We start from the raw sequence: 26,562 nt of genomic DNA on the forward strand, positions 1-26,562 counted from the left end.
CAGGGGAACCCTGTTTCAAAAAAACAAAAAAAAAAAAAAAAAAAAAACTCACTAAAGAATCAGAAGATATGAACACATTTTACCTTGTTTTAAAGACAAGCTCAAGGGGCTGGAGAGATAGTTCAGCAGTTAAAGAGCATTGGCTGCTCTTGTAGAGGACCTAGGTTTAATTCCCAGCACCCACACGGCAGCTAACAATCATTCATAACTCCAGTTCCAGGGGAATCCGACGCCCTCTTCTGATCTCTGAGGCTTGCATGACATGAGTGCACTTACATACATATAAGCAATACTCTCATACCAAAAAATAATAAAATACTGAATAAACAAAATAAAAAAAATTTTAAAGTATGTCTGTATGTGCATACACACACACACACATACACACAGACTCGTGCAAATGAGGAACTAAAGATTTAATTTGTGAATGTGAATTAAGGTTAAATTTAACTAATCACATGTAGTAACTGGTTACCATTACAAAGTACTAAAAACTTACGTCAGTCTACTCTTGGCTCAGCAAGTAACAGTGAATGCACACACGTTCCAGCATTCATAAGAAGTCCAGCAAAGCCAAAGTAATAAATGATACATCAGCCACACTTGTGGGAGCTGCATAGAGTGGTCTTTACAACACAGGAATCAAATGTCCTGGGCCCTGCCTAGGGTCCATAGTTAGGTACAGTGCTGGCTAGTTTCTGTCAAGTTGATACAAACTAGAGTCATGTGGGAAGAGGAAAGCTCAATAAGGAATTTTCTCCCTCAGACTGGCCTGTGGGCATGTCAGTGAGACACTTTCTTGATTGCTAGTTGATATAAGGGCCAGGCCCACTGTGGGCAGTGTCATCCCAGGCAGGTGAGCCCAGTCTGTACAAGAAAGCTAGCTGAGCAAGTCAGTAAGCAGCATTCCTCTGTGGTCTCTGCTTCAGGTTCTGCCTCCAGGTTCCTGCCTTGGCTTCCCTTGACATAACCTGTAAACCAAATAAACCTTTTCCTCCCCAAGTTGCTTTTGGTCATGGTGTTTATCACAGCAACAGAAAGTAAACAAGGCCAGGAACAGTGGGGGCGTTGGTACCCTGGGTGGACACTCGGCCTTCACGTATCCAGTTTCTGGTGACCTCCTAGGTTTGAGTGGGACTAATAATAATAATATGAAGATAATCAGGTTGTTCAAATAATTACCACAAAATCTGACAATATATACTAAATGGGTTAGCACTACTGCTGCATTATTAGTTGGCTACATTCCTGGCATACTTTTAAAAATGATTTTATATTAGAAGTCAAAGATAAATCATAGAAATCCCAAAGTCAGAAATGACACAGGCCTCACTATAATGACAAAAGAAGAAAAGCAGAAATAACCAGTAGAAACCAAAAATGTCCACTTATACATTTAGAAGCACATGTATATATACATGTATATATGTGTGTATATGTGTGTATATTGTTTGCTTTTTGAGACAGGGCCTCATTATGCAGCCCACAGACTAGCCTTGCAGTCTGATTCTCCTGCCTCAGCTTCCCAAGTCCTGGGATGACAAGGTTGGGTTGCCATGTCTGGCTGCTCCTCTATTATTGTAAACATTAAATAACAAAAACTTTGATAAATCATAATCATGAGGGTCACAAAGATTTAAGACTTATGAGAAATTTCCTTTTCTGGATGAAAACTAAGCACAATCCCTCGAGAGTCTGAGATTCTTTTAACTGCATGGCAACAGGAAAAAAAAAAAGGGTTGAGTGTGGACAAGAAAGAGTGAGGAACCCGATGACCCACAGACAAAATTAGGTAGACAGAGAATGCTAGAACATAACCCTGCCTGGTGACCACTGGGAAGAACTGCTTTCCCAAGCAGGCCCCAGGGACTGGGGATAAACTAACACCAGACAGGAATAAGCCACAGGACAACCGTCTCCTAGAAACCACTGCAGAAGGGACAGTTAAGCAGTGGGTTCTGCCTCTCTCTACCTCCTGCTGGGACACAGAGTGACCCCAGCAGCCCCGGACTTCAGGGAAAACATGAAAACTGTTCCCATGGAGAGCAATCTTCCCTGGGGGAACCAAAGGAGCAAATGTGGACAGCTGCATCTGTGGGCCTCTTATACTGGAGCTAGTGGAGGGACCAGCTGAGAGACACCAGTTCTGAGGAGGAAAATACAACCCTGCCATTACAGAAGCCTCAGCCTACCCACCTGCTCTTCAGCGACATGGCCTCCCAGCATGCACAGGACCCAAGCAGCAAGCCTGACCCAGTCATACTCTGGCGCCCTACACCCACCTCCCGACTGAAGGAGAGGTTGTAGAGACAGACTTGGACAAGCAGAGGAGACTGTGGGTCACCAACACCTGGGCCAGTCCACTTCATCACTTACATATGGTGCATCTGAGGAATATACAGCACTGAGAAGGAGGATCAGGGCTGGAGAGATGGCTCAGCAGTTAAAAGCACTGGCTGTTCTTGCAGAGGACCCAGTTTTGATTCCCAGTACTCACATGCAGCTAACAACTGTCCATAACTCCGTTTCCAGGGGAATTCAACACCTTCTTCTGACTTCCTCAGGCATGATACAGGTGCACTTACACACATGTAGACAATATACTCACACACATAATATAAAAACAATAAATAAAAAAAATTTTTTTAAGCAGGATCAGGGCTGGGGAGGATGGCTCAGTAGGCAAGGGAGCTGTCTGAAATGCATGAGGATCTGAGTTTGAATCCCCAGGACCTACATAATCCCGTCTGGTGACCACTGGGCAGAACTGGAAGAAAAGCCAAGTGTGCTCATGTGCATATCTGTAACGTCAGTGCTGTGGGAGGCATAGGCAGGAAGATCTGAGAAGGTCTCAATCACCAATGACGTTTAATGCCTTTAAACCCAGCACTTGGGAGGGAAAGGCAGGTGGATCTCTGTGAGATTGAGGCTAGCCTGGTCTACATAGCAAGATCCAGGCCAGCTGGGGCTACAGGGAGACCCTGTCTCAGAAAAAAAAAAAAGTTTCACTCAATAAATCCATTTCACAGTCCTGGTATGTGGCTATTAAAAAAACAGTATACATTTATGGGGGAGGGGGCAAGACACAAATCATGCCATGCCATGCCTAATGCTGTTTTCCTGTATGTAAAACTGAATAAAAATGGAAAATAATATGTATTTGAAAGAAAACAAGAAAGGCCAGCAGAGAGAGGGCTGACTACTGACTGCCCACTGCTTTCCTCATCAAAACTGGCCCAGCTGGTGGCACACGCCTCCGAGCACAGCACTCAGGCGGCTGAGAGCAGGAACATCAGGGCAAGGCCAGTCTGGGCTTCACAGTAAGATCCTACGCCAAAAAAAATTTTAAACAAATCAAGTTCAATTTAAATCATTTTTATTAAAGATTTTATTATATTTTATGTGTATGCGTGTATTGCCTGTATGTAAGTGCACCCGTGTTGTGCAATGCCCGTGGAGGACAGAAGAAAACAGTATTGAAACAATACTTTTAAAGGGTTAAGAATTTCTGTTTTATTGCCAGCAGGGGGCGCTCTAGTCAAGGCTATGACTTCCAAATAACAAACAGCAAAGATTGCAAAGGTTGCTTTTTAATTAGCACACTACAAATCTTCTCAAATATTAAAATGCTCAGCCATTACCTTAAAACTCTGTTTTACATACCATATTTACCTGGGAAAGAAACGCTGGCAGACTACTGTTTCTAGCAGAATAATTACCCTCCGATAGCCTTTTGCAAACCCCTATGATCTTCCCCTATTTCACCAGCATGGCAGAGTAATGACTGCCACACCTCTGCCCAGTTCACAGCAGCCCTGGGCTCCATCCTTCCTGAGCTCCAGGATTACAGTCACCAGAGACAGATGAGTGAGCTCGGAAGATGATGATAATCACAGCTCCACACCTATTCAAAGCCGCGGCTCTCCATCTCATTTTGCAGATGAGGAGACTGAGGTTTAGCAGTGAATGCAATTTTCCCAGGGGGATCACACTCAGGCATGTCCCAGTCCTCACCCTACACAATTTTTGTATCCCACAGAGATGCCCCAGAAAGTGAAGACTCAGGGAAAAAAATCTAATCAGTTGCAGTCCCAGGAGCAAGGACCAGTCAGAGCCTACCAACCCTCTAGGAAATGTACATTTTGCCCCAGCATGCAGCTTCCATACAGAACAGGCATGTGTTACCCCATCACCAGCAGGTCCTAGATGATGCTCCCACCAGAGTATGGATAACCATTTGGGGAGCAACAGCTAGCTACACCAGGGAAAGACCGAGGCCAGAGGAAACCTCATATGAAGGAAAAGCTGAAAGGCAGGCCTTGCTTCCCAGTGCACACTCAAGAGAGTGGCAGTGACAGAGTTCCTGGATGTGGTGTGGTAATTCTAGATTTTATAACAGGGCAGTGGTGACCTTCACGCCTCTTTACAAGTGCCTATGAATGAGTCACGGTTACCTCAGAATAACTTAGGACAGTGACTTGGAACTCTGCTTGTGAAAGGTGACTATGACAGTTACTTCATAAATCACAAAGAATGTGCTTTAAAATGTGAGTACTACTTACATGTCCCAGTTTGGAGCTACTCGCAAATGCTGGATTAGCAGCTGGAACTAGAATTAAAAAATTAAAATATAGGTTTAATTCATGGAACACCAAAAGTAATAGCTGAGTGAAAGAACTTAACATAACTGAAGCATGAGCTGTGCACCAAGGAGATAATTGTTTAAAAATGTAACACATGGGGGAGGGGTGGCTAGAGAGATGGCACAGCAGTTAAGAGCACTGACTGCTCTTGGAGAGGACCCAAGTTCGATTCCCAGCACCCTTGGGAATGGCAGCTAACACCTGTTATGTATGTCTGTAACTCCAGTTCCAGGGGATCTGACACCTTCTTCTGACCTCCACGGGTATTGCACAACATAGGTACCCTTACACACATGCAGGCAATACACTCATACACATATAATAAAAATAATAAAAAAATATTTTTTTAAAAAAATGTAACAGATGGAGTGTGTAAAGACACAAACGAAAAGTCAGGTGGAGAAGAGGTGCAGCAGCTGACAGCACTGGCTGCCCTTGCAGAGGACCCAGATCAGTTCCCAGCACCCACATCTGATGGCTCACAGCACCTGTAACTCCAGCTCCAGGGCATCTGATGCCCTCTTCTGGCCTCTACAGACACTGCATTCACATGCACATACCCATACATATAATTACCCATATGCATATAATTAAAAACTGAAATAAATATTTTTTTAAATTAAGAATGGGACATTCATTTTTTCCTAATTTATATTCCCTAAATGCCTGCCCACCCACAAGTAACCTCTACATCCAACAGACAACACACCCACAAGTAACCTCCACATCATCTTGGAAGCAAAAGGAGCTGAAATTTCTTCAAGCCAGCTTTGGGGTCTCTATATACACACACACACACACACACACACACACACACACACAGAGGCACACTGCCATTCTTCCCACAGGGTGACTTTAGAAGTTTTGACCCAGGGGCTACCAGTGCGCTGAGGCCCATCAGGAAACAGCCTTCCCAGAGGAACAGAAAGCAAAAGGCTCATAGGCTCAACGTCCCCCTTTACACCTCAGAAACATGTGTTTACCCTAGTGACCCAGCACAGGAGCCCCATACCCTGAATTCACTGCATCACAGAAGGTTCTTCCTATGATTGCAAAAGGAACTGTATCTCCCAATTATCACTTAACAAAAAAATCAAGCTCAGTATTACAAAAGCCAGTGTTCAAAATCCCACTTTTTTCATTGCAATTACATGGAATTTAGTATTTTGACCCACTGTGCCAGATAACACAGGCCTATAATGCCAGTTACTTTGGAGGATGAGACCAGAGGAGCACAGCCTGACTGGTTCAGGCTTGTTCAAGGATTGACTGGGCTACAGGGAGAGTTCATGGCCAGCCTGGGAAACTTAGTCAAAGCCTGGTTCAAAATTTAAGGTAAAAACTAGGACTAGGCTACAGCTCAGTAGCAGACTACTTGCCTACCCTGGGCTCAATCCCCAGGCCCACAGCAAAAATAAGTAAAATATTTTAGCCCCCATTTTTCTGTTGGTGGTGTTTCATTTATATTATAGTGTTGGGAGACTGTGCTGGTTAGCTTTTATCAATTTGACACAAATAGAGACAACTAGGAATAGGAAGCCTCAAATGAAGAACTGGCCTATGGCCATGTCTGTGGGGCATTTTCTTGATTGCCAGTTGATGTAGGACAGTCCAGCCCACATGGGCAGTACCATCCCTGGACAGGTGGGTCTGGGCTATATAAAAAAAAGTAGCTAAGCAAATCAGTAAGCAGCATTCCTCCATGACCTCTGCTTCAGTTCCTGCCTTGAGTTCCTGCCTTGGCTTCACTCAATTAATGGGCTGTTACTTATAAGCTGAAATAACGTGCCCCCAAGTTGGTTTTGGCCAGTGTTCTTTCTCAGCAATAGAGAAGCAAACTAGAACAGGGACTGAACCCAGCGTTTCAGTCATACTAAGCCACTGCTCTACCACTGAGCCACACCTCAACCCCAAACCCTTGTTTTAATGTCACTAAAAACACAATGCAGGAGGCATGTGGGGGTCCCTGGAAGCCACATTAGCCTCCCAGTACCTACCAGAGAGGAATGGAGCAGCTTGGTGGCCACCTCTTTGTGCGTGGCTGCCATGCACAGGTAGCACAGCAGGTTGAACTTGCCCCGTGCTGCACTGGTGCTCTTCTCACTGGAGTCAATCTGGGAGCACACCTGCTGCAGAAAGTCGTTCCAGTCCTGGTCTTTCAGAACTAACAACTTCTCCACTGCAGAGGAGAGGAAGCAGAGCCCGTGTGACATGAGAAGGGGTCACCTGGACATTGTAGAACATTTCAGAGCAGAGAAGAGGACAAAATCACCACATGACACTCAGAAAACAAAAGGGTCCCAAGGTGACCTCTTCTCTGGCTGTCTTCCTATATACCTCATCTCTTCACCCAGGGAGACTTCCTAACTATCGCAAAGGAAAACTCACGGGAGTGGGGAAGTGCTAGGGAGATCACACGAACTCAGTCTCCAGAACCTACATGAGAAAGCCTCAGGCACTTGTAATGCCAGTGCTGGGGAGACAAAAGCAGGGGATGTTGCAGCTCACTGAGAGGCCAGTCCAGCCTAACTGATGAGCTCTAGGGCAATGAGAGACCCTGCATCAGAGGAAGTGGACAGTGTTTCTGAGGATGACACCTGAAGTCCTCTGGCCTCCACACACACTCACACATATGCACACTCACCCATCTTCCACCACACCCATTGAAAGAAGTTCCAGTGAACTACTGAGAAACAGAGCCAAGATAAAAGGACAGGACAGCTGCGGGAACCTGGAACTCTAGCCTCCAGCTCCCCATAAAAATGAGAGACACTTAGAAATGGCTTCCAAATGTACAGATCTGGGGCTGGAGAGATGGCACAGTGCTTAAGAATTCCTGCTGTTCATATACAGAACCTGGGTTTAGTTCCCAGCACCCAAGTCAGGTGACTCACAACCGCCTATAACTCCAACTCCCGGGGATCTGACGTCCTCTCTGGACTCTGAAGGCATTGCACTTATGTGCATACTAACATGTAGGCACATATACATAAATAAAAATAAAATGAAATGAATGTACAGATCCTAGCTTATCTCTGTCTTTAAACAAAATAGTTTATAAAAAATTATAAAACTGGCCGGGCGTGGTGGCGCATGCCTGTAGTCCCAGCACTTGGGAGGCAGAGGCAGGCGGATCTCTGTGAGTTCAAGGCCAGCCTGGTCTACATAGTGAGTTCCAGGACAGCTGGGGCTACAGGGAGACCCTGCTTCAAACAAACTAACAAACAAACCAGCTGCAATGAGAAAAAAAAATGAAAAAAATGAAAAAAACAAAAACAAAAAAAATTATAAAACTCTCTAACTCAAAGGTGAAAAAGAGTAAATATATATTGAGGCTGGAGAGACTGCTCAGTGGTTAAGAGAGGCTGCTCTTACACAGGACGTGGGTTTGGTTCCCAGCACCCACATGGCTGCTAATAACCACCTGTAATTCCAATTCCAGGGGATCTGATGCCCTCTTCTGACCTCAGCGGGAATTGCATGACATGGGTGCACTTACATGCAAGCAATATACTCATACATACAAAATAAAAATAAATAAATAAATAAATAAAACCTTTTAAAAGTAAATATATATTATTTTGTAGTAATAACAGCAATTCTCTAGGGGGTTTTTTATTGTTTTTGTTTTGTTTTGAGACGGGGTCTCCCTGTAACCCCAGCCTGCCAGCCTGAACTCACTATGTAGACCAGGTTGTCCTGGATCTCACAGAGATCTGCCTCTGTCTCTCAACTGCTGGGCCTTGTTTTGTCTTGTCCCTGAACCTGTCTGCCTAGACTATGAGCCACAGGAAGGAAAAGCCAGAAAAGTCTTCAAGCTCAAATGTTCTTTGCTCCATTTTTCAGTAACTCTTCTGGAGATTTTTCTATGCCAGCCTCTTAGAACTCTTATTATCTTCAAACTCAAAATTAATACAATAAAACAAACCATGATTCTTAAGGAAGATTCCATGAATTCGCAGGCTTTAAATTTTTAATGTTATAATGACTTATTGTACCCATAGATTAATGCATCTCTCAGCTCTCATCAGAGAAGTTTCCTTATGCAGCAGATGGTGATTAACACAGAAACCCACAACTGGCCAATGTGCAGAGAACAAGAGGCTGCAGAGTGCTCATCCCTGAATAGGAAAACTATTTCAAACTTCTGCCTCCCAAGGTCCATGGGTGATTGTGGAAGAGGAGGCAAAAAGATTTTAAGAGCCTGAGGTGGTGCAAGACCACAAGGAAACAGTTTTCCAGACAGCTGGGCAGCTACTCATATGAACTCACAGCAATGGTGACACCATGCACAAGTCCCATGCAAGCTCAAACCACACAAAATCCCAGCATAGACATGGGGAAGTGGGTAAGAAACCCCAACCCAACCTAAGGAACTTTTGGCAACCGATGGCTGCTGAGAGAGGGAGAGTCAGGCTCTTTCAAGGATGGCACCCTTAGTAGATCAGCTAAGCTCCAGTGGATGGACCCACACTGAAGGACATTTAGGGTCACAAATTAGACTCCGTAAGCCTTATTATATATATGCATGTTGAGCTCATACACAGACACAAACCAAGATCCAAAGCAAAACAGAATTAATGTTACTGCTAGTGCCAAGGACCTGCATCTATAGATATAGATAGATATAAATGATAATAGATATAGATATAGATTTAGATTTAGATATAGATAGATAGAAGATAGATAGATAGATAGATAGATAGATGATATTATATAATAGAGTACATTAAAGATAGAGAGAGAGAGATGATAGATAGATAGATAGATAGATAGATAGATAGTGGTACACACTAATAGATGATAGATGATATTATATAATAGAGTACATTAAAGATAGAGAGAGATGATAGATAGATAGATAGATAGATAGATAGATAGATAGGATAGATAGATAGATAGATAGATAGATAAATTATATAATAGAGTACATTAAATTGGATGGGGGAATAATAAAGGGAGGTGCAGGTAGCAGAGAAGGATCTAAATGCCATCAAATTATATTGTATGAAAATCAAAATTTTAATTAAAAGTTTTTTTTTAATTTAGCACTAAAAAAGAGAGGGGTTGGTGACTGGTAAAAAGAGCTCGGCAGATAAACTCACGTGTCACTAAGCCTGATAACCTGAGTTCATTCCCTGGAACCCTCATGGTAGATGGAGAGAACTGACTCCTACAAGTTGTTCTCCGACCTCCAGTGTGTAGTTATGTGTGTGTGTGTGTGTGTGCACGCGCATGCATACATACAAACACATTAAATTAATAAATTGTCATTTAAATTTTTTGATTAAAATTTCAGCACATCTCAATAAAATATTTCATTAAGACTGTCAAGTTTAGCTCCCAGCATTCAGGAACCAGAGGCAGATGGACCTCTGTCAGTTCAAGGCCAGCCTGGTCTACACAGTGAGTTCCAGGTCAGCTGGGGCTAAAGGGAGACATTGTCTCAAAAACAAAACAAAACAAAAACAACAACAAAATGAAAAGCAGGAGGAGTGGATCCTAGTTTATGGTCTTAAAGTAATTCTCTAGGCTTCATACATACAGGGCCTCGGCACTAGCAGCACTATTAATTCTGTTTTGCTTTGGTCCTTCAGAACTGCCCTCCACAGGGTTTGGCTCTTGGTTTGTGTCTGTGTATGGCTCAACATGCACAAATTATCAGTTGGTTTATTTAAATCAGAACATATTTTGTGCATTTTGAATTTATTTCAAGCCAGTGAAGAAATTTCCCCAGATCTAGCTCAACTTAAAGTACAACTTATTCCACTAAATAGATCAACCCAAAATACATCAAAGTTTTGAGTCACCCTAGATGAGACTTTCATTGGCTGAAGTGAAATAACCACCATCCCTTACCTGTCTCTACCCAGATGCCGTCCCCACAGGGGTGAACGGCCCAGTCCTGCTCTCCCCTGTTCTGGTCCCTCAACCACCATCCTTTACCTGTCTCTACCCAGATGCCATCCCCACAGTCCTGCCTCTCCCCTGTCCTGGTCCCTCAGGTACAATCCCAATTCTTCCAGCTCTGGACAACCACAACACCACCATAAAAGGTAGACTTTTCACTTGCTTTACCAGAAAGACCCTCCACCCACTCACGGGGAAACTTCCCCACAGGAACTTCCCACCCACAAGAGTGCAGGGCAGCCCAGATGGCTGAGAAGGGTCAAAGGACGGCACAGGTGCATTACAAATGGCTTTCAATCTGCAGAATGGTGCCCAAGAGCATTGGCAAGAAAACAGGAAATCTGTTAACCCTATACAAATATTCCACTTTCAAATAGGTTTCATATTTGCAATCTGTGCACAAAAGCCTGCATGTTGATGAGTCCTGCAAAACCTACCTGAATATACTGGCAGGTGCAATATTTTGGGGTCAAATTTGATTGCAGGTTGCTTCATTATCTACAGTAGGGGAAAAACACTCTTGAGAAACCTTTTCAAGAAAATATCTGTTCTATATCACCTGCAACCCAGCACTCAGGAGGCAGAGATAGGTGGATGCAGAGTTCTGTCAGGCTACAGAATGAGACCTTACCCAAAACATCAGAAAGAAGAGAAAAAGAAGCCAAGAGTGCCATCTGATATTAAAGTATACAAGTGCAGATTATTTATTTTTAAAACATTTCAATCTATATCGTCAATAAATTAAAGCTTTACAGAAAGATCTACCCCCTGCTGGCTTCCTGGACATTTAAACTAATTTGCCTCTAGGTTAAACATTAAGGCATCTAAAAATATATTTACTGGGTACCTGTCATAGCGAGTCATTGTGCAAAGGGGGTGCAAAGCTATTAAAAATGTGACCCTATCATTGAAGAACTGATACTCTGGTTGAGAAAAATACAAATATCTGTTAAATGATAAAATACTAAATATTTAACAATTCAAAAAAGTCATAACAAAATTATAGACAAATAGTTCATCAAGAGCAATTTCTTACAAAATAACAGAGAAAAGAGTAAGTGTGTCAGGTTGACATGGTGCGGGCAGGACAGTGGAAGGGGCGGAAGTGGACTGAGGCTTGACGTGGTGTGGACGGGGCAGTAGAAGGGGCGGAAGTAGACTGAGGCTTGACGTGGTGTGGACGGGGCAGTGAAGGGGTGGAAGGCGGGCTTAAAGGACAATTAGGATTTGTTGGCTGCATTTGAGAAGAGCAGTTCTAGTCATGAACACATGACGAAGCTATCACAAGTTTTATTTGAGGAAGAAACCACATAGTTGAATGTGAGAGATAGATGAGAGAGTACTACACCTTGAAAAGCTTGACCATTTCTGTGTCGAACTTCTGCCATAAAATCCTCATGGATAGCATTCTGATCAAAATGACACTTCTGCTATCATGCTCTAAATTCATGATGTTATTCTAACCATGAGAAATCCTAGGAAAATCTGAATTGAGGGGCTCCACAGAACACCTGACATCACTCACCCCAGTGCCAAGGTCACAGAACACTGAGGAAGTGCCATGGGCCATAATAGAAGGGGGCCAACTTCGGGAGCCAAAGGAACCTCAGGTGTGATGTGGACACAGAGCACATAATCATCAGAGGTACAAAGCTTAACATCTGAAAATGTGTTAGTTTGACAGCACTGTAGTGTCACTGACCCCCCAGGTCTGTCAACTACCCTGAGTGCCTTCAGATGACTCACATTAGGACCAACTGGGTAAAAAGTAAGCAAGCCCTTCACCAATCATGAACCTTTTCCCTAAGTCTAAAACTTAAGGGGGGGGGGAGGTGTTGAAAAACAAATTTCTACTGGCTAAGGTTTCCCAGAAATAAAAGAGAAAGAGAATACCAGCCAATGGTATGACAGACTGTTCTAGAAAGTCCAAGGGAAAAACAACCCATTACCCATAAGATTTAGCAAAATCCGTCACTCTGCCAGACTGTGAACTCATAAAAGACTTGAGTCCATTATACCACAGTTAAGAAATCTAAACCAGGAACTGGCTGTTAAGGCAATCCACACGTTCCCAAGTGAGACAAGGAAGCTACTGGGAATTAACGTGGAAAAAGACATTTACAGAAAAGAAAGCGGAAAGAATAAAACACAGAGCAGGAGGTAGAGGGTGAACATGTAGGGGCTAGGACTCAAAGGAGAGAAGAGAGACTGAGAGACTCAATGTCCTTGAGTCCTTGACACCCCTCAGCAACGCTGTTACAGCAGCAAGGCATATACTAAGTTATAAGAGGACGGGGAGCTGGCACAGCCCCTGGTCTCCCCATAGACAACCCCTCAGTCCAGACACCATGTGTCAGGCTGGGTCTCTGTGTGACCTGCCCACTCCTCCCCAGCCAGGGGGCCCTGCTCAGTGACCCCAACACTTGGCACAGCCCACTCGGTAAAAAATATGGCTGGAAAGATGCTGGGAGCTAAGGTATGGGCTCTAGAGGTCAGTAGTCATCTTCAGCATAGGATGAAATGGGTTAGGAGAAGCAGGGCAGGAAGGAAAGACCCTACCACAGTGACATGCAGGCAAAGGGAGAAGGCAGGGCTGCAGAGCAGTGGGACATGTGGCATGCACATGACAAGCAGGCAGGGAGAAGAACAGGAGAGGAACAAGGCAGAGTTCCGAGTGAAACTATCACACCGACTGCAGTCCCAAGAAGTCACCACGCAGCCCTCAGTGCTAGGCGTCTCTTTGCACCTTGGGATTGTCAATAATCGGGGTGATGACAAGATCTGATTCCGTGTAGATCAGCTCTCTCATCTGGGATTCCAGGGTTCCCTGGCTCACGTGCCCACGTGTCATCTGGAACAAGAAAAAAATCACACATGCATTTGTGACCGACAGAGAGCTGGTAAGATGGGGAGGACCACTATGAAGTCCAGACAACCTGGGCGTCAGTAGTTGTTTTCTCTTTCTTTCTTGTTTGAGAAAGGGTCTCACTATGTAGCCCTGGATGGCCTGGAACTTGTTATGTAGGCCAGGGACCTTGATCTGCCTGCCCGCTTGCCTTTGCCTCCCAAGTGCTGGGGATTAAAGGCATGCACCAGCACACCCAGCTTTTGTTTAATTTTTTATGATGAAAATTGCTTGTGTCTTTCATCCACAGAATTCTAACCAAGTGTTTCTATCTTACTGATCATTTATAAATTTACATAGCATTTAGGTTTTGGCTAAATTATTGACTACTAAAGAATGAAACATTAAGACTGGAGCATGGTGGTCCAAGCCTTAATCCCAGACTCGGGAGGCAGAAGCACTTGAACTCTGTGAGGTCAAGACCAGCTGGACTACATAGTTAGTTCCAGGCCAGCCAGGGCTACATAGTGAGACCCTGTCTCAAAAAAAGAAAGAAAGAAAAAGAGAAAGAGAGGGGGAGGAGGGAGGGAGGGAAAGAAAAAGAAAGAAAGGGAGGGAGGGAGAGAGAGAGAGAGAAAGAGAAAGAAAGAAAGAAAGAAAGAAAGAAAGAAAGAAAGAAAGAAAGAAAGAAAGAAAGAAAGAAAGAAAGGAAAGAAAGAAAGAAAGAAAGAAAGAAAGAAAGAAAGGAAGGAAAGAAAAGACCAACACATGCATGTGTCTATGTGTGGTGTGCATGTGCATATGTGAGTTTACTGTGCGGATGAATATGTGTGAGAATGAACACGTGTGTATGTGCATGTGGAGGCCTGAGGCTGACATCAGAAGTCTTCCTCAATTGCTCTCTGCCTTATCTTCACTGAGGCAGGACCTCTCAACTGAACCCAGACTCACCTACTCCATCAGTCTAGCTAGCCAGCTTGCTCTGGGTGAGACTCTCCCATCTCTGACCTCCAGGTGCTGTAACTACAGGCAGCTGCCACACTCACCCAGCATTTACATGGGTTGGGGATCTGAATACCCAGGCCTCATACTTTTAGCAGCCAGTGCTTTACCCACTAAGCCATCTCCCCAACCTCCAACCCTAAAGCTGGTATATAAAGAAAGAACAACCAAATGAGCACTGTAAGTTATTTCTTAGACATTTGGCTCTGTGCTCTGCCTAACTAGACCTTTTATCCCGAGTGCTATGCCTTAATATACACCCATAAAAACGATAATCATGAAAAGGCTGTGTGCATTACGGACTTCAACAGGATGAACCAAATTAGTGATAAAAGAGTGAGGAAAAGAAACTGCACAACTGAAGGTGGACACAGGAGTGTCAGTGAAGTGAAGCCAGCAGACCCAGGAGCCAGTCCTGGACGCTCAGAACGAAAACACTAATGAGAACCACAAGATGTGAGTTACAAGAATGGACTTACAAGGCAGAGAGATGGCCACATGTGGCTTAGCACAGCCCTAATTTCAGCTATTCTGGCAGCTGAGATGGAGGACCACAAGAGACTAGCCTGGGCTACAAAGTTGAGTTCAAGGCCAGCTTGGGCAACTTAGTAAGACTCTGTCTCAAAAATAAAAATATAGGTCTGGGGACATGGCTCAGACAGTAATGGTCTTGTCACATAAGCATGAGGGGCTGAGTTCAAGTCCTAGAACCCACATGAAAAAGTGAAGTGCGATAGCTCACACTTGTACTCCAGCACTGGTGAGGAAGAGTTAGGCAGCAAGCTCCAGGCTGAAGATGTAAGAAGTTTCTCGGCATCATTAGCCACCAGGAAAATTTGAATCAGAATCACAATAAGATGGAATTTCACACCCATTAAGACAGCTAGAATCAAAAAGACAAAGTCAGGCTGGTCACACAGTCCTGAGGTGGAGAGTCCCATGTACCAAAGGAAGGAAAGGCAAACATGGTGAGTAGACTAAAGGGAATATTATTCAGTCACAAAAAGGAATCCAAGTCTGGCATATGGTACAATACAGATGAACCCTGAAGGCAGAGAAGTTCAATGAGCACAGTTTCAGTTTAGAATGGCAACAGGGTTGGGATGGACAGGAGGCCAGCTGTGCAGCAACATCACTGTGCTAGTGCCCCTGACCCACACACGCACTTACAAACATTCGCAGAGTAAAACTGATGTAATATGTCTGGGTTTTTCTCTTTTTTTGCTTGCTTTTTCTTTTTGTTTTTATGGTGCTGGAAGTCAAACTCAAGGCCTTGCACTCGCCAAACAAAAGATCCTCTACCACTGAGCTATCTGTCCAGTTTCTACCCAATTCAATAAAAAAAAAGGGTAAACAATAACTGAGGGTTTGTAAAAATTAGAACCAAATCCACTGCTGGTAAGAACGTAAAATGAATAGCTACTTTGGATTGGATGGCAGTTCCTGAAAGAGTCAAAGCAAGGTGTCACATATCACAGTAACCACACTGCTAGATGCGCACCTGAACAAATGCAAACATGCCCGCAAAGATGGCGTTCATGACCATAAATAGCCACCAACTGACCAGTGCAAAGAGCACGTGGGACCAGCAGATTGGGATTAAAAGGAAGGTAATACCAGTGCTGCTACAGCTGGGTAATAGCTGGCAGGTGAAGAGAGTCAATAATATGACATCAGGATCAGGGACTGGTGATATGGTTCAGTGGTAAAGGCTCTTACTGCACACACCTGACAGCCTGGGTTCAATCCCTACACATAAAGATGGAAGGAGAAAACCAAGTCCTCAAAGCCATCACCTGACCTACACATATGTGCTATGGCACATGGGTATCACACACACATACCTATCATGCCCACACAGAATGAAATAAAATAAAAGGGCTGGAGAGACGACTTGGTAGTTAAGAGCACTGGCTGCTCTTGCAGAGGACCCAGATTTAGTTCCCAGAACCCATATGGGAGCTAACAACCATCCTTAACTCCAGTTCCAGGGGATCTGATGCCCTCTTATGGCCCCCATGGGCATTGCACAACATGGGTGCACTTACATGCAGGCAGAACACTCATACACATAAAATTTTAAAATCTAATTAATTAACTAACTAATTAAAAAGACTACATAGCCTAGGATATTTAGAAAGTCAGAGATTAGTGGGTACCAGGACAGAAGTGGGGAGAAGTGGAGGTGGTTATAGCTGATGGGACAGGGCTCTTTGTGGGATAATGGAAAAGTTCTAAAATGATTGAGATCATATTGTGAAACTCTGTGAATAAAAACCCCCCAAATGTCCACTTTAAATGAGTGAATTATGGGGCTGGAGAGATGGTTCAGTGGTTAAGAGCACTGACTGCTCTTGCAGAGGACCCAGGTTCGATTCCCAGCACCCAAAGGGCAGCTACGAACCGTCCTTAACTCCAGTTCCAGGGGAATCCGAAGCTCTTTTCTCACCTCCGCAGTGCACTCGCATACATAAACGAATACACTCATACACATTTTTTTAAAAAAAGAAAATATTTTAAAATTTAAAAAATAACTACTGCTAAGAAACAACCATGAAGCAACTACCAGGTCTCTGCTTGCTAGAAATGCCAGGGGTGACAAGGATGGATGATGTCATCAGAAAGGTAAGCCTGGCAAGGTTCACACATCAGCTTATTTTTCTGAGTTTCCACAGCATAACACATACCAAAAAGTCCCATCCATACCCACCTTGGATAAAGGAGATGTCTTCGGTGGTGAGCTCGGGCTCCCATCCGCTCCAGGACTCAACCCCACTGTGGTGCTAGTTCTAGGAGTGGGCCGAGAGCTGGAAAACACAGGACAGTTTAACACCACTCAGATGCAGAAGCGTTATCCTCCTCGCACTCTTGCCTGGGGAGAGGGAGGAGCTCACCACAAAAAAGAGAATATGATGATAGCAAAGGAATTCGTCACATGAAAAGTTTAAACTCTAATTTATGTTTATATGGCACTATGATTTTTGCAACTGTTTTTTATAAGATTCATTTTTTATTTGTACAAGTGTTTTGCTTGCCTGTGTGTATGTGTACATTTGTAGAATATTGATCTCTTTTATAATGTTAATCCTACCTGAGCCAGCAGACATTCAAAAAATAATAAGCAAGGGAGAGAAGGAAGAAGGGAGGAAGAGAGGATGGGGAGGAGGGAGAGAGGGAGGGAGGGAGGGAAAATGAGGGAGGAAAGGAAGGAGAGACCCAAACAAAGAGAAATACAACCTGCCCTGTGTATATAACCTTATCCAAATACAGAAGCTGGATTTGTAAAATTTGAAATTGATTTTTATCAGAAGTTAAAGTACAAAAAGAAATGGCTTTAACATTTACAAATAGAAAAAATACGCAATTTTTTAAAATTATGTGTATAAGTGTATGGGTATAGGTATGTGCGTGTGAGTGCAGTGCCCACAGAGGCCAGAAGAGGGTGTCAGTTGCCCTGGAGCTGGAGGCTGTCGTGAGCTGCCTGACATGGATGCTGAGACCAAACTCAGGTCCACCCTCTGGAAAAGCAGCAAGTGCTCTTAACTGCTGAATCATAATTTTTATTATTATTATTTTTTAATGTGTATGAGTGTATTGCCTGAGAAAAGGGCATCAGATCCCCTGGAACTGAAGTTACAGAGAGCTGTTAGCCACCATGTGGATTCTGGGACTCAAACCCCGGTCCTCTGCAAGAGCAGCCAGTGCTCTTTACTGCTGAGCCATCTCTCCAGCCCCAAGTAAGCCATTTTAAAAATGCATACAAAATCTAGATTCCACTGAACTGTACTTCACTGTAACTTTGGAAGCAGAGAGTGAAGGCAGAGGCCAGCATTAATGTCCCTGTCCTTCATCTCTCTGTAGTATGGCCTCCCCCAGGACAGCAGATGCCTCAAGAAGACCCCACTTTTCTCACAATTTGATTTCAAATACCTGAGGAGAAAAATGGATTCATTCAATTGGCCCTGGGAGATACTCTTTGGCCGCAACTCAGTTGGATTATCTGTGGCAGAAAAGCAACATATTATCCATAAAGAAGGTCAACATCATGAGAAGAGAGAGGAATGTAGCATACCTAGAGATACATAAAGAAAGCAGATGTGGATGAGGGGCTCTGGATGGGGCCATAGCAGCATGCACATGCTTATATGAAGGCTTACCTTGCCTGAAAGGCTGACTCAGCCGCTGACCTGCCTTCTGTCCTTTGGCTTGTACATTCTGAGGGCTCTGCAAAAGCTCTCTGGAATGATGTGGTCCAGAACATTCCATGATATTTCTGCTGCTCAAGAGGAGAAAGCCAACAAATCAAACTTACTCTGAGACTCTAGGGTTTTGTGTATAAAACTAAAGATGGTAAACCATAATTAACCCCGCTGTGTTATATCTGAGGAAGACCTGGAACTAGAAAAGAACAGTTTTTCACTGAGTAGCTACAGTGAACACTTTCTAGATGTGAGGCATTAGTTTAAAAGTCCTCTTTGAGGGGCTGGAGAGATTTCTCAGCAGTTAAGGGCACTGGATGCTCTTGCAAAGGACTTGGGTTCAATTCCCAGCACCCACATGGCAGCTGACAACTGTCCATAACTCCAGCCCCAGGGGATTCCAACACCCTCTTCTGACCTCTTCAGGCATTGCACAACATGGGTGCACTTACATTCATGCAGGCAATACATTCATACACATAAAAGAAAAATAATAAATAAAATATAAAAATAAATAAGGCTGGAGAGAGAGCTCAACAGTTAAGAACACTGTTCTTGCAGAAGACTTGGGTTCGAATCCCAGCACCCACATGGCAGCTAACAATTGTCCATAACTCCAGTTCCAGGGGATCTGACAGCCTCTTCTGTCCTCTGTGGGCATTACACAACACGGGTACAGTTACTTACATGCAGGCATAACACTCATACACATAGAAAAATAAAAATAATAAATAAAATATATAAAATATAAATAAGGCCAGGTGTGGTGGCTCACACCTCTAATCCCAGCACTCGGGAGGCAGAGGCAGGCGGATCTCTGCGAGTTCAAGGCCAGCCTGGTCTACATACTGAGTTCCAGGACAGCTGGGGCTACAGGGAGACCCTGTCTCAAAAAGACCAAATAAATAAATAAATAAAAATCCTCCCTGAAAAACAAATGGTAGGTAACAGGCAGGCTGAGGTGAACACCAGAAGCCAAGGTACCACGGACACCAGCAGTAGGTTTACCGTCCAGTATAGCTCAGCCTGGAGTCAACGGCAACAGGCAGGAGGGAAGAACTCCAGGAGAAGCTGGGCTGTTTCTGTCCCAAGAACAGAGAGGGAGGGGTCCCTAAGGGTGTCAGAGGACAAGAGGAATCCCCTGGTTTCCTCATTTTTCTTTTCCCTGCTCATCCTGCTGAGTTGAGTCTCCAGGTAATCCTGCAACCACTAGCTGAGGACAGCAGCAGCTACTGGCCACTGCCTGAAACCCTCAAAGACAACTCCTTTCTCTGGCTGCAGAGCTGTGATTCCAGGAAACTGAGCTACATTCTCTCTCTCTCTCTCTCTCTCTCTCTCTCTCTCTCGCTCTCTCTCTCACCCACACACACACACACACACACACACACACACACACACACACACACACTTAGAGGCTTGCTGACACTGACAGGCAAGGTCCAGAGCCCTGCTCACTGAGGTCACCTGAGCATTAGCTTCTCTGCACAGTGCTGACGCCAGGCCAGGTCAGAAGTAGATGGAAGGGGGAGCCCAACTTCAGCATCTCTGAAGCCACAGAGCCAAGTCCGATGATGAGAACATGGCTGCAGCTACAGGGCCACAGAAATTCAGGATCACAAATAAAAATCAGACTTCTCTGCCCAACACACTGAACTTGGCAAGATTGAAAATAAAAAGCTGATAGTCATTTGCCAGCGAGCAAACTGAGAAAGACAGTTAATGATAAAACTTGACCCCATTCGAGTGCTTTCCACCTGCTATTCCAAAAACATCACTGTGCAAAGTGTCCAAGACTGAGAAGATTTTATAATGAAAATGAAAGGCACCAGGCAGGAAGAGCTAGATCCTGTGGGGCTGGCTTACAACCACCTCTTCAAGGCTTGGAACCACCTCACCTGGAGGTCACTCCTGCATCCAGCCGTAGAAGGCCAGCAAGAAAGCCAAGGTCATGACGATTCCTCTACGCCCAGGCCAACAGCAACTCCACTTTGACACGCTCCTTTCCAATTACAAGATCATCAGGAAAAAAATATGCCAGTGAGTCACACACTGGCTCCTGGCGTCACTTCACACCTGTTAGCTGAAGCAACATGGCTGCACCTAACTTAAAGGAAGCTGTGATGGCTAATCCTGGTTGTCAACTTGACACACCTGGGAAGAGGGAGTCTGACTGAGGAATTTCCTCCATCAGACTGGCCTGTGGGCATGTCTGTGGAGCATTTTCTTGATTGCTAATGCTGCAGGAAGGCCCAGCCCTCTGTGAGTGGTGCCATCCCTGGACAGGTGGGCCTTGGCTGCATAAGAATGGTGACTGAGCAAGCCAGGGAAGCAAGCCAGCAAGCAGCATTCCTCCATGGTCCCTGATCCAGCACCTGCCTTGGCTTCCTTCCATTATGGACTGTAACATGTAAGATGAAATAAACCCTTTCCTCCCCAAGGCAGTTTTGGGTCAGTGTTTTATCACAGCAACATAAAGCAAACCAGGACAGGACCAATGGCATCCCACCATGCACTCAGCAGGCTGGCGGCCAGGTGCACTGAGCAAGCTGGGCAGTGACTACCACACAACAGCACTGACTGAAAAACACTGATCAGAAAATGAGCAGAGTCAGGAACACAAAATATCATGACCAAACTCATGATAAAACCTTAATTAAACACATGTTGGGCATCCTCCCACTGGAAAGCAGAAGAGTGAGAGCCACGGATAGAGCAGTACTGGGCATGCGTGTTCAGTAACTGGGCCCCACAGTGAGAGGGTTCACACTACCTGAAGCCTGAGTCCTCAGAGGCAGAGTCCTGGTCATGTCTCCGGAGGGCGTCCTTCCAAAACGGATGTTGCAGCACTCCCTCCCAGGTTAATCTTCGTAAGACACAAGTGGTACAGCTCCATTTACCACAGAGACTCCCAGAACACATCCCGCTACACACAGCATCAGTCTCACATCAATCTCACCTTACACCTTTGAAATTGATTTATATTTTACTCTTTCATTTCATTATGAAATTAAACATTCTTAGAGAGCAAAAGAAATAAATGCAGAAGCTTTAAATACTACAGAATGAAACTGAGAAGTTCAAGTTCCAGTTCAGACCTCACTGAGCCTAATGAAAACATTTCAGGTTTTACAACTCATCTATGAAGGAACTCTATCAGCGATTTGAAATTCTAAATTACAAATTATCAGATCTACAGTTCTGTCACCTTTTACCTCCCAAGAAAAGTGGGATTATTTTCGATGGTGTGGTGGGCTGAATGTGGGCTGTCTGCTGATGTGTGTGAACACCTGGTCTGCCAGTGGCTGTTTGGAAGGTTGTGGAACCTACAAGAGGTGGAGCCTCACTGCAGGAACTGAGTCACTCAGGGCAGGTCTTGAGGTTTTAAAGCTGGGCCCCAGTTCTTGACAGCTCTCGGTTCTTGACTATGGACACAATGTGACCAGCTGCCTCCTGCACCTGCTGCCATGCCCTCCCTGCCATGACAAACTCTGCCCCTTTCTCTCTTTTTTTTTTTTTTTTTTTTTTTTTTTTTTTTTTTTAAAAAAAAAAAAAAAAAAGAGGACGATAAATCTTTCACTATAGCCCCAGCTAGAACTCCCTGTGTAGACCAGGCTGGGCTCAGACTCACAGATATCCACCTGCCTCTGGGATTAAAGATGTGCACCACCACACCCAGCTCTCTGTCTCTTCTTAAACTGTGAGCCAAAATGAAAGCCATGTGAATGTGAGGGAGGAAAGGTTTATCAGGCATTTTGATGCTGCAACAAGAAAAGTGGCAAATGCAGTTACTGTCTGATATATTTCAGTTTGGGAATCTAACTTTTCGAACTTCATTCACACACATTACAGCCAACCCAGTTAGGAAATAATGCCACCCAGTCAGCTCACTAACACTGAAACAATTTTAGGCTGTATCTAAAACCCAGACTTGCCATGCATGACAGAACACTCCTATAATCCCAGCATCCAGGAGATTGCCACAAGTTCAAGGCCAGCTACATAGAAAACACTAGTTCAGTCAGAGTTACAGAGAAAGACTGCTCAAAAAACAAAATGAACAAAAAATAATATTAAAATTTAAAACATAAAACCTAGACTCATCCTCAAAGAATCAAGGGTTACTAATAGAGTGAACCTGTGATATACTGCAACTGTGCTCACTAACTGAAGCTTAAAACTTTTTAAATGCATGCTTGATTAACTTAATTACTCAAAATATCTGTATTAAAATTTAAATTATTCTGATCAAAAGGAACACACAAGCCAAGCCTGGTGGCACTATAATCCCAGCTACTCTGGAGGCTGAGGCAGGAAGATGGCACATAAAAGGCCAGCCCAGGCTGCAGAATGTGTTCAAGGTCAGCCTGGGCAACCCAATGAGACACTCTCAAAATAAGAAGTGGTAAGAGGGCTTGGACTGTAGCTCTGTGGCTAAGCACTTGCCTGTCACATGTGAAGCCTTAAGGTCAATTCCCAAACCCACAAATATAAGTAAATAAATGAATAAATACTTCTTAAAATATGAAACACAAACACTGAAGGAAAAGAATTTGCATCCAGATAGAATATCCCTTTTATAGGAAGGGCTCTTATAAGTCGCTGAAACCAGAAGCAAAATGACAGAGTGGAACTTAATTTCTATCAGACTGGCAAATGCTAAGAAGACTAACCAAGCCTGCCATAGGAACGGGTGGCAGGGCAGGGGCTGGTAACATGGTGTTGCCAGAACTATCAGTCAGCAGATGTTTTCAGAGCACAGCCAATGTACCACACTGTGGGGTGCTCTGAGCCTGTGATCAGCAGTCCCACTTTAAGAAATGTGCACAGAGATCACTGCCCAAGGGAAACCAAACCCAAAGAATATTCACTACAAATCAAGAATCACTGTGAAGTCTATCTTTATAGATTATGTACATTCCTCAGCCACTTAAAATCACTCAGCCAGAGATGCTATGGGAAGAAATCCACAATATACCATGAGGGGCAAAGGTGGGTAAGGAGTAATGCCATGTAAGCAAAACATTATATAATATGTGGACAAAACTGTTGGCATGTGTGGACAAATTACTGTAAATACAGCAGCCCCTGTATCCTCAAGACTGGGGCCAGGTCCCTCTCAGATACCCCAATCCCAGGCTGTTCAAGTTATTTATATGAAATGGCACCTTTATATATAACCTACACATATCCTCCCATAATCTCAAGTCATTTCCTACACTGGTTATAATACCTAACAATATAATGTCAGGAAATAATGAAAAGAAAAGACTACATGTTTCAAACATGTCCTTTTTGTTGCTGTTATTTTCAGCCTGTAGATGATTGAGTTAGCAAAAGAAGGACCACAGAGGGGGAGGGGCTGACTGTCAATTATCAATTACAGTGTTCTATCAAAACAAGTCTGAAAATGTAGCTACGAAAATAACATGAATCCTAACTCATTCCAAGGTCAGCAAGGGAAGCTTGTCCTACAGATTCTGTCTTTTTTTTTCATATATTTAATGACAGTAAGGGGCTGCGGAGATAATCCACTGAGTAAAGTGCTTATCCGACAAGCCTGAGTTTGGATCCCCAGCACCCATATAAAAGTTGGGCATGAAGCTTGTAACCCCAGCATGTGGGGGGCACAGAAGGACCCAGGAGCTCACTGTCCACCCAGTATAGCTGAAATGGTGAGTTCAAGGTTCAGTGAGATCCCGTGTCAAAAAACTAAGATAGAGGCTGGAGAGCCAGTTCAGCAGTTAAGAGCACACGAGCTGCTCTTGCAGAGGACCCAGGTTCAAGTCCCAGCACCCACATGGCAGCTAACAACCGTCCATAACTCCACTTCTAGGGGAATCTGACCCCCTCTTCTGACCTCCATAGGCATTGCACGATACAGGTGCACTTACATACATGCAGGCAATATATTCATACACATAAAATAAAAGTAAAGTAATTAATAAAATATTTTAAAAAACTAAGGAGGACAGCAATAGAGGAAGATACTTAGAGTCAACCTCTGGCCTCCACACATGTACATACATGGGCAAACATATATATACCATACACACAAACAAAATAATAGTAACAGTGGAAAATGGATCATCTGCTGCATTAAATTTATACACTGTTACACCCCAAATCCCTGCCTAAATTCTCTCATTCTCTGCTCATTTAGTACCAAAACCAGAACTAGAAACTTGTTTGTCTTGGGCTAGGGATGTAGCTCAGAGGATGAACACTTCCACCAACATCACAGAAAAAGAAGGAAGACGGAAGGAGGAGCAAGATGAGGGAAGAGGAGAAAGGGAGGGGAGGAAACAACCAGTTACTCTTGTGTCTTGTCCCCTGCCCGTCCTGAGCAGAGGGGCTCCCCCACTCCCTGCTGCTACTCTCCTTCCACACCAGACTCTTCAGCTATGCTTTCTAATTTACTGCCATCACTGAGACACAGAAAATTAAGGACGTGCCTAGGAGCCAGCCTGCCACTTGATACCCCCACTGCAGTAGATCATAAAAGCCCTTGTCTGTGAACATAAGGACACACATTTAGAATAGTAAGAACTTGGGTTTGTCTAGGAAAGTGGCCACAGTAGGCTCTTCACTAGACTCTACGATCTCTCCAGTCAGGTATACTTGGCTATGTTTATAGTACCAAACATGGATTCCCTCCCACTGAGCAAGCTGTAAGTCCAATGAGACAGCTGTTGAATATCCCCAGAATAAAAGTGCCACTATTGCACAAATAGATATAAGATTCCAGGCCAGTCATTGTTGTGGTTCATAGGTTCTACAGTTGGGCAGGACCACTGATTTGGCTTCTTCCTTGTATAGTGTCTTCTGATACTATGAGAGCTAGTCTTCAAGTCAGTTCTAGCCCAATTCCTCCAAGTCCTGTGTCCAAAGTATGTCATGTCTTCAGTAACAGCATCTTACCTTCAAGTTCTGGGAGGCAATCAAGGGCTGTGGCAATAGCCTGTGTAATTTTGGGAGTCTCTTGAACTACTCCGATCAGCAACTCAAAGGGAGAGTTCCTTACCTGGCACTGTGATTTTTTTTATATATAGCCTTCAGCTATATACATAGACGCTCATACATATATAAATGCCTATGTATTTTTCAGGAGGCTTATGAAATAATACATTTCCCTTTGCTTTCCTATCACCTATGTATTATTCACCTCTCTTTCTCCCTCTATGTAGTCCTCCCTCCTCCTTCACTGGTTAGAGTACCCCCATTTTCACCATTTCCTCCTTGGTAATGGCATGTTCCTACTATCATCCTCTTTCACACTCCTTCTTCCCCCATGGTTCTGTATCCTTATTGCCACAGACAAGTGCAGTTTTCACCCCACATCAAAGAAGCTTCTTCTGCAACAGATGGAGACTATAACAAAGTTCCACAACTAGTCAAATGAAGAGAATAAGTGTCTGCAAGGCGTCCAGCCCTAAGTAACACATCTACAATGCAACCTCTACACCCAAGGCTCAGGGAACATAGTGAAACAGGGGGCAGAAAGATTGTAAGAGCCACAGGGACAAGACACCTGCTGCTAGTTAATGCATTCTAAACATGGTAGGGATGCTTCTCCAATGAAGTCTCTATAGTATGATAGTCTAATGAGAGCTATTCAATGACAAAACCAGGAGACATGCCAAGGAGGATGAGGGGAATGTCACAGGGTTCCATCTCAAGGTGAAGAGCTACAGGCAATCAATGGATGCTGGGGGAGGGAGAATCCATTTTCTCCAGGGACAAGCTCCCTGAGAGGTTAACTAATACCAAATGGGCAGCCCTAAACAGATACACAGGAGTGCCACTGAATAGATTCAGTGCCATATATATACATATATATGTATATATGTATGTGTATATATGTATATTTAGAAAGGCTTTCAAACTAATACATTTCCCTCTGTTTTTTCATACCACCTCTCTGATCTCTTCCCCTGTATAACCCTTCCAGCTCCTTTCCAAGTTA

The 26,562-nt window shown here is 44.0% G+C and overlaps 1 protein-coding gene across 1 annotated transcript in view; it reads right to left on the reverse strand.

Moving 5' to 3' along the window:
* Ulk4 (unc-51 like kinase 4) overlaps positions 1–26,562 on the reverse strand; it is a 480,002-nt gene that overhangs the window by 429,633 nt on the left and 23,807 nt on the right. Inside the window, exons 9-16 of the mRNA XM_008849437.3 lie at positions 21,370–21,462; positions 18,558–18,676; positions 18,331–18,400; positions 17,111–17,207; positions 13,300–13,404; positions 10,991–11,051; positions 6,641–6,822; positions 4,563–4,609 (exon numbers count right to left, since the gene is read on the reverse strand). Of these exons, the coding sequence (XP_008847659.1) occupies positions 4,563–4,609; positions 6,641–6,822; positions 10,991–11,051; positions 13,300–13,404; positions 17,111–17,207; positions 18,331–18,400; positions 18,558–18,676; positions 21,370–21,462 (774 nt within the window). The remainder of the gene's footprint in view (positions 1–4,562; positions 4,610–6,640; positions 6,823–10,990; positions 11,052–13,299; positions 13,405–17,110; positions 17,208–18,330; positions 18,401–18,557; positions 18,677–21,369; positions 21,463–26,562) is intronic.

This window comes from Nannospalax galili, unplaced genomic scaffold (assembly GCF_000622305.1).
Source record: "Nannospalax galili isolate Female #2095 unplaced genomic scaffold, S.galili_v1.0 scaffold443, whole genome shotgun sequence".
Classification (NCBI taxonomy): domain Eukaryota; kingdom Metazoa; phylum Chordata; class Mammalia; order Rodentia; family Spalacidae; genus Nannospalax; species Nannospalax galili.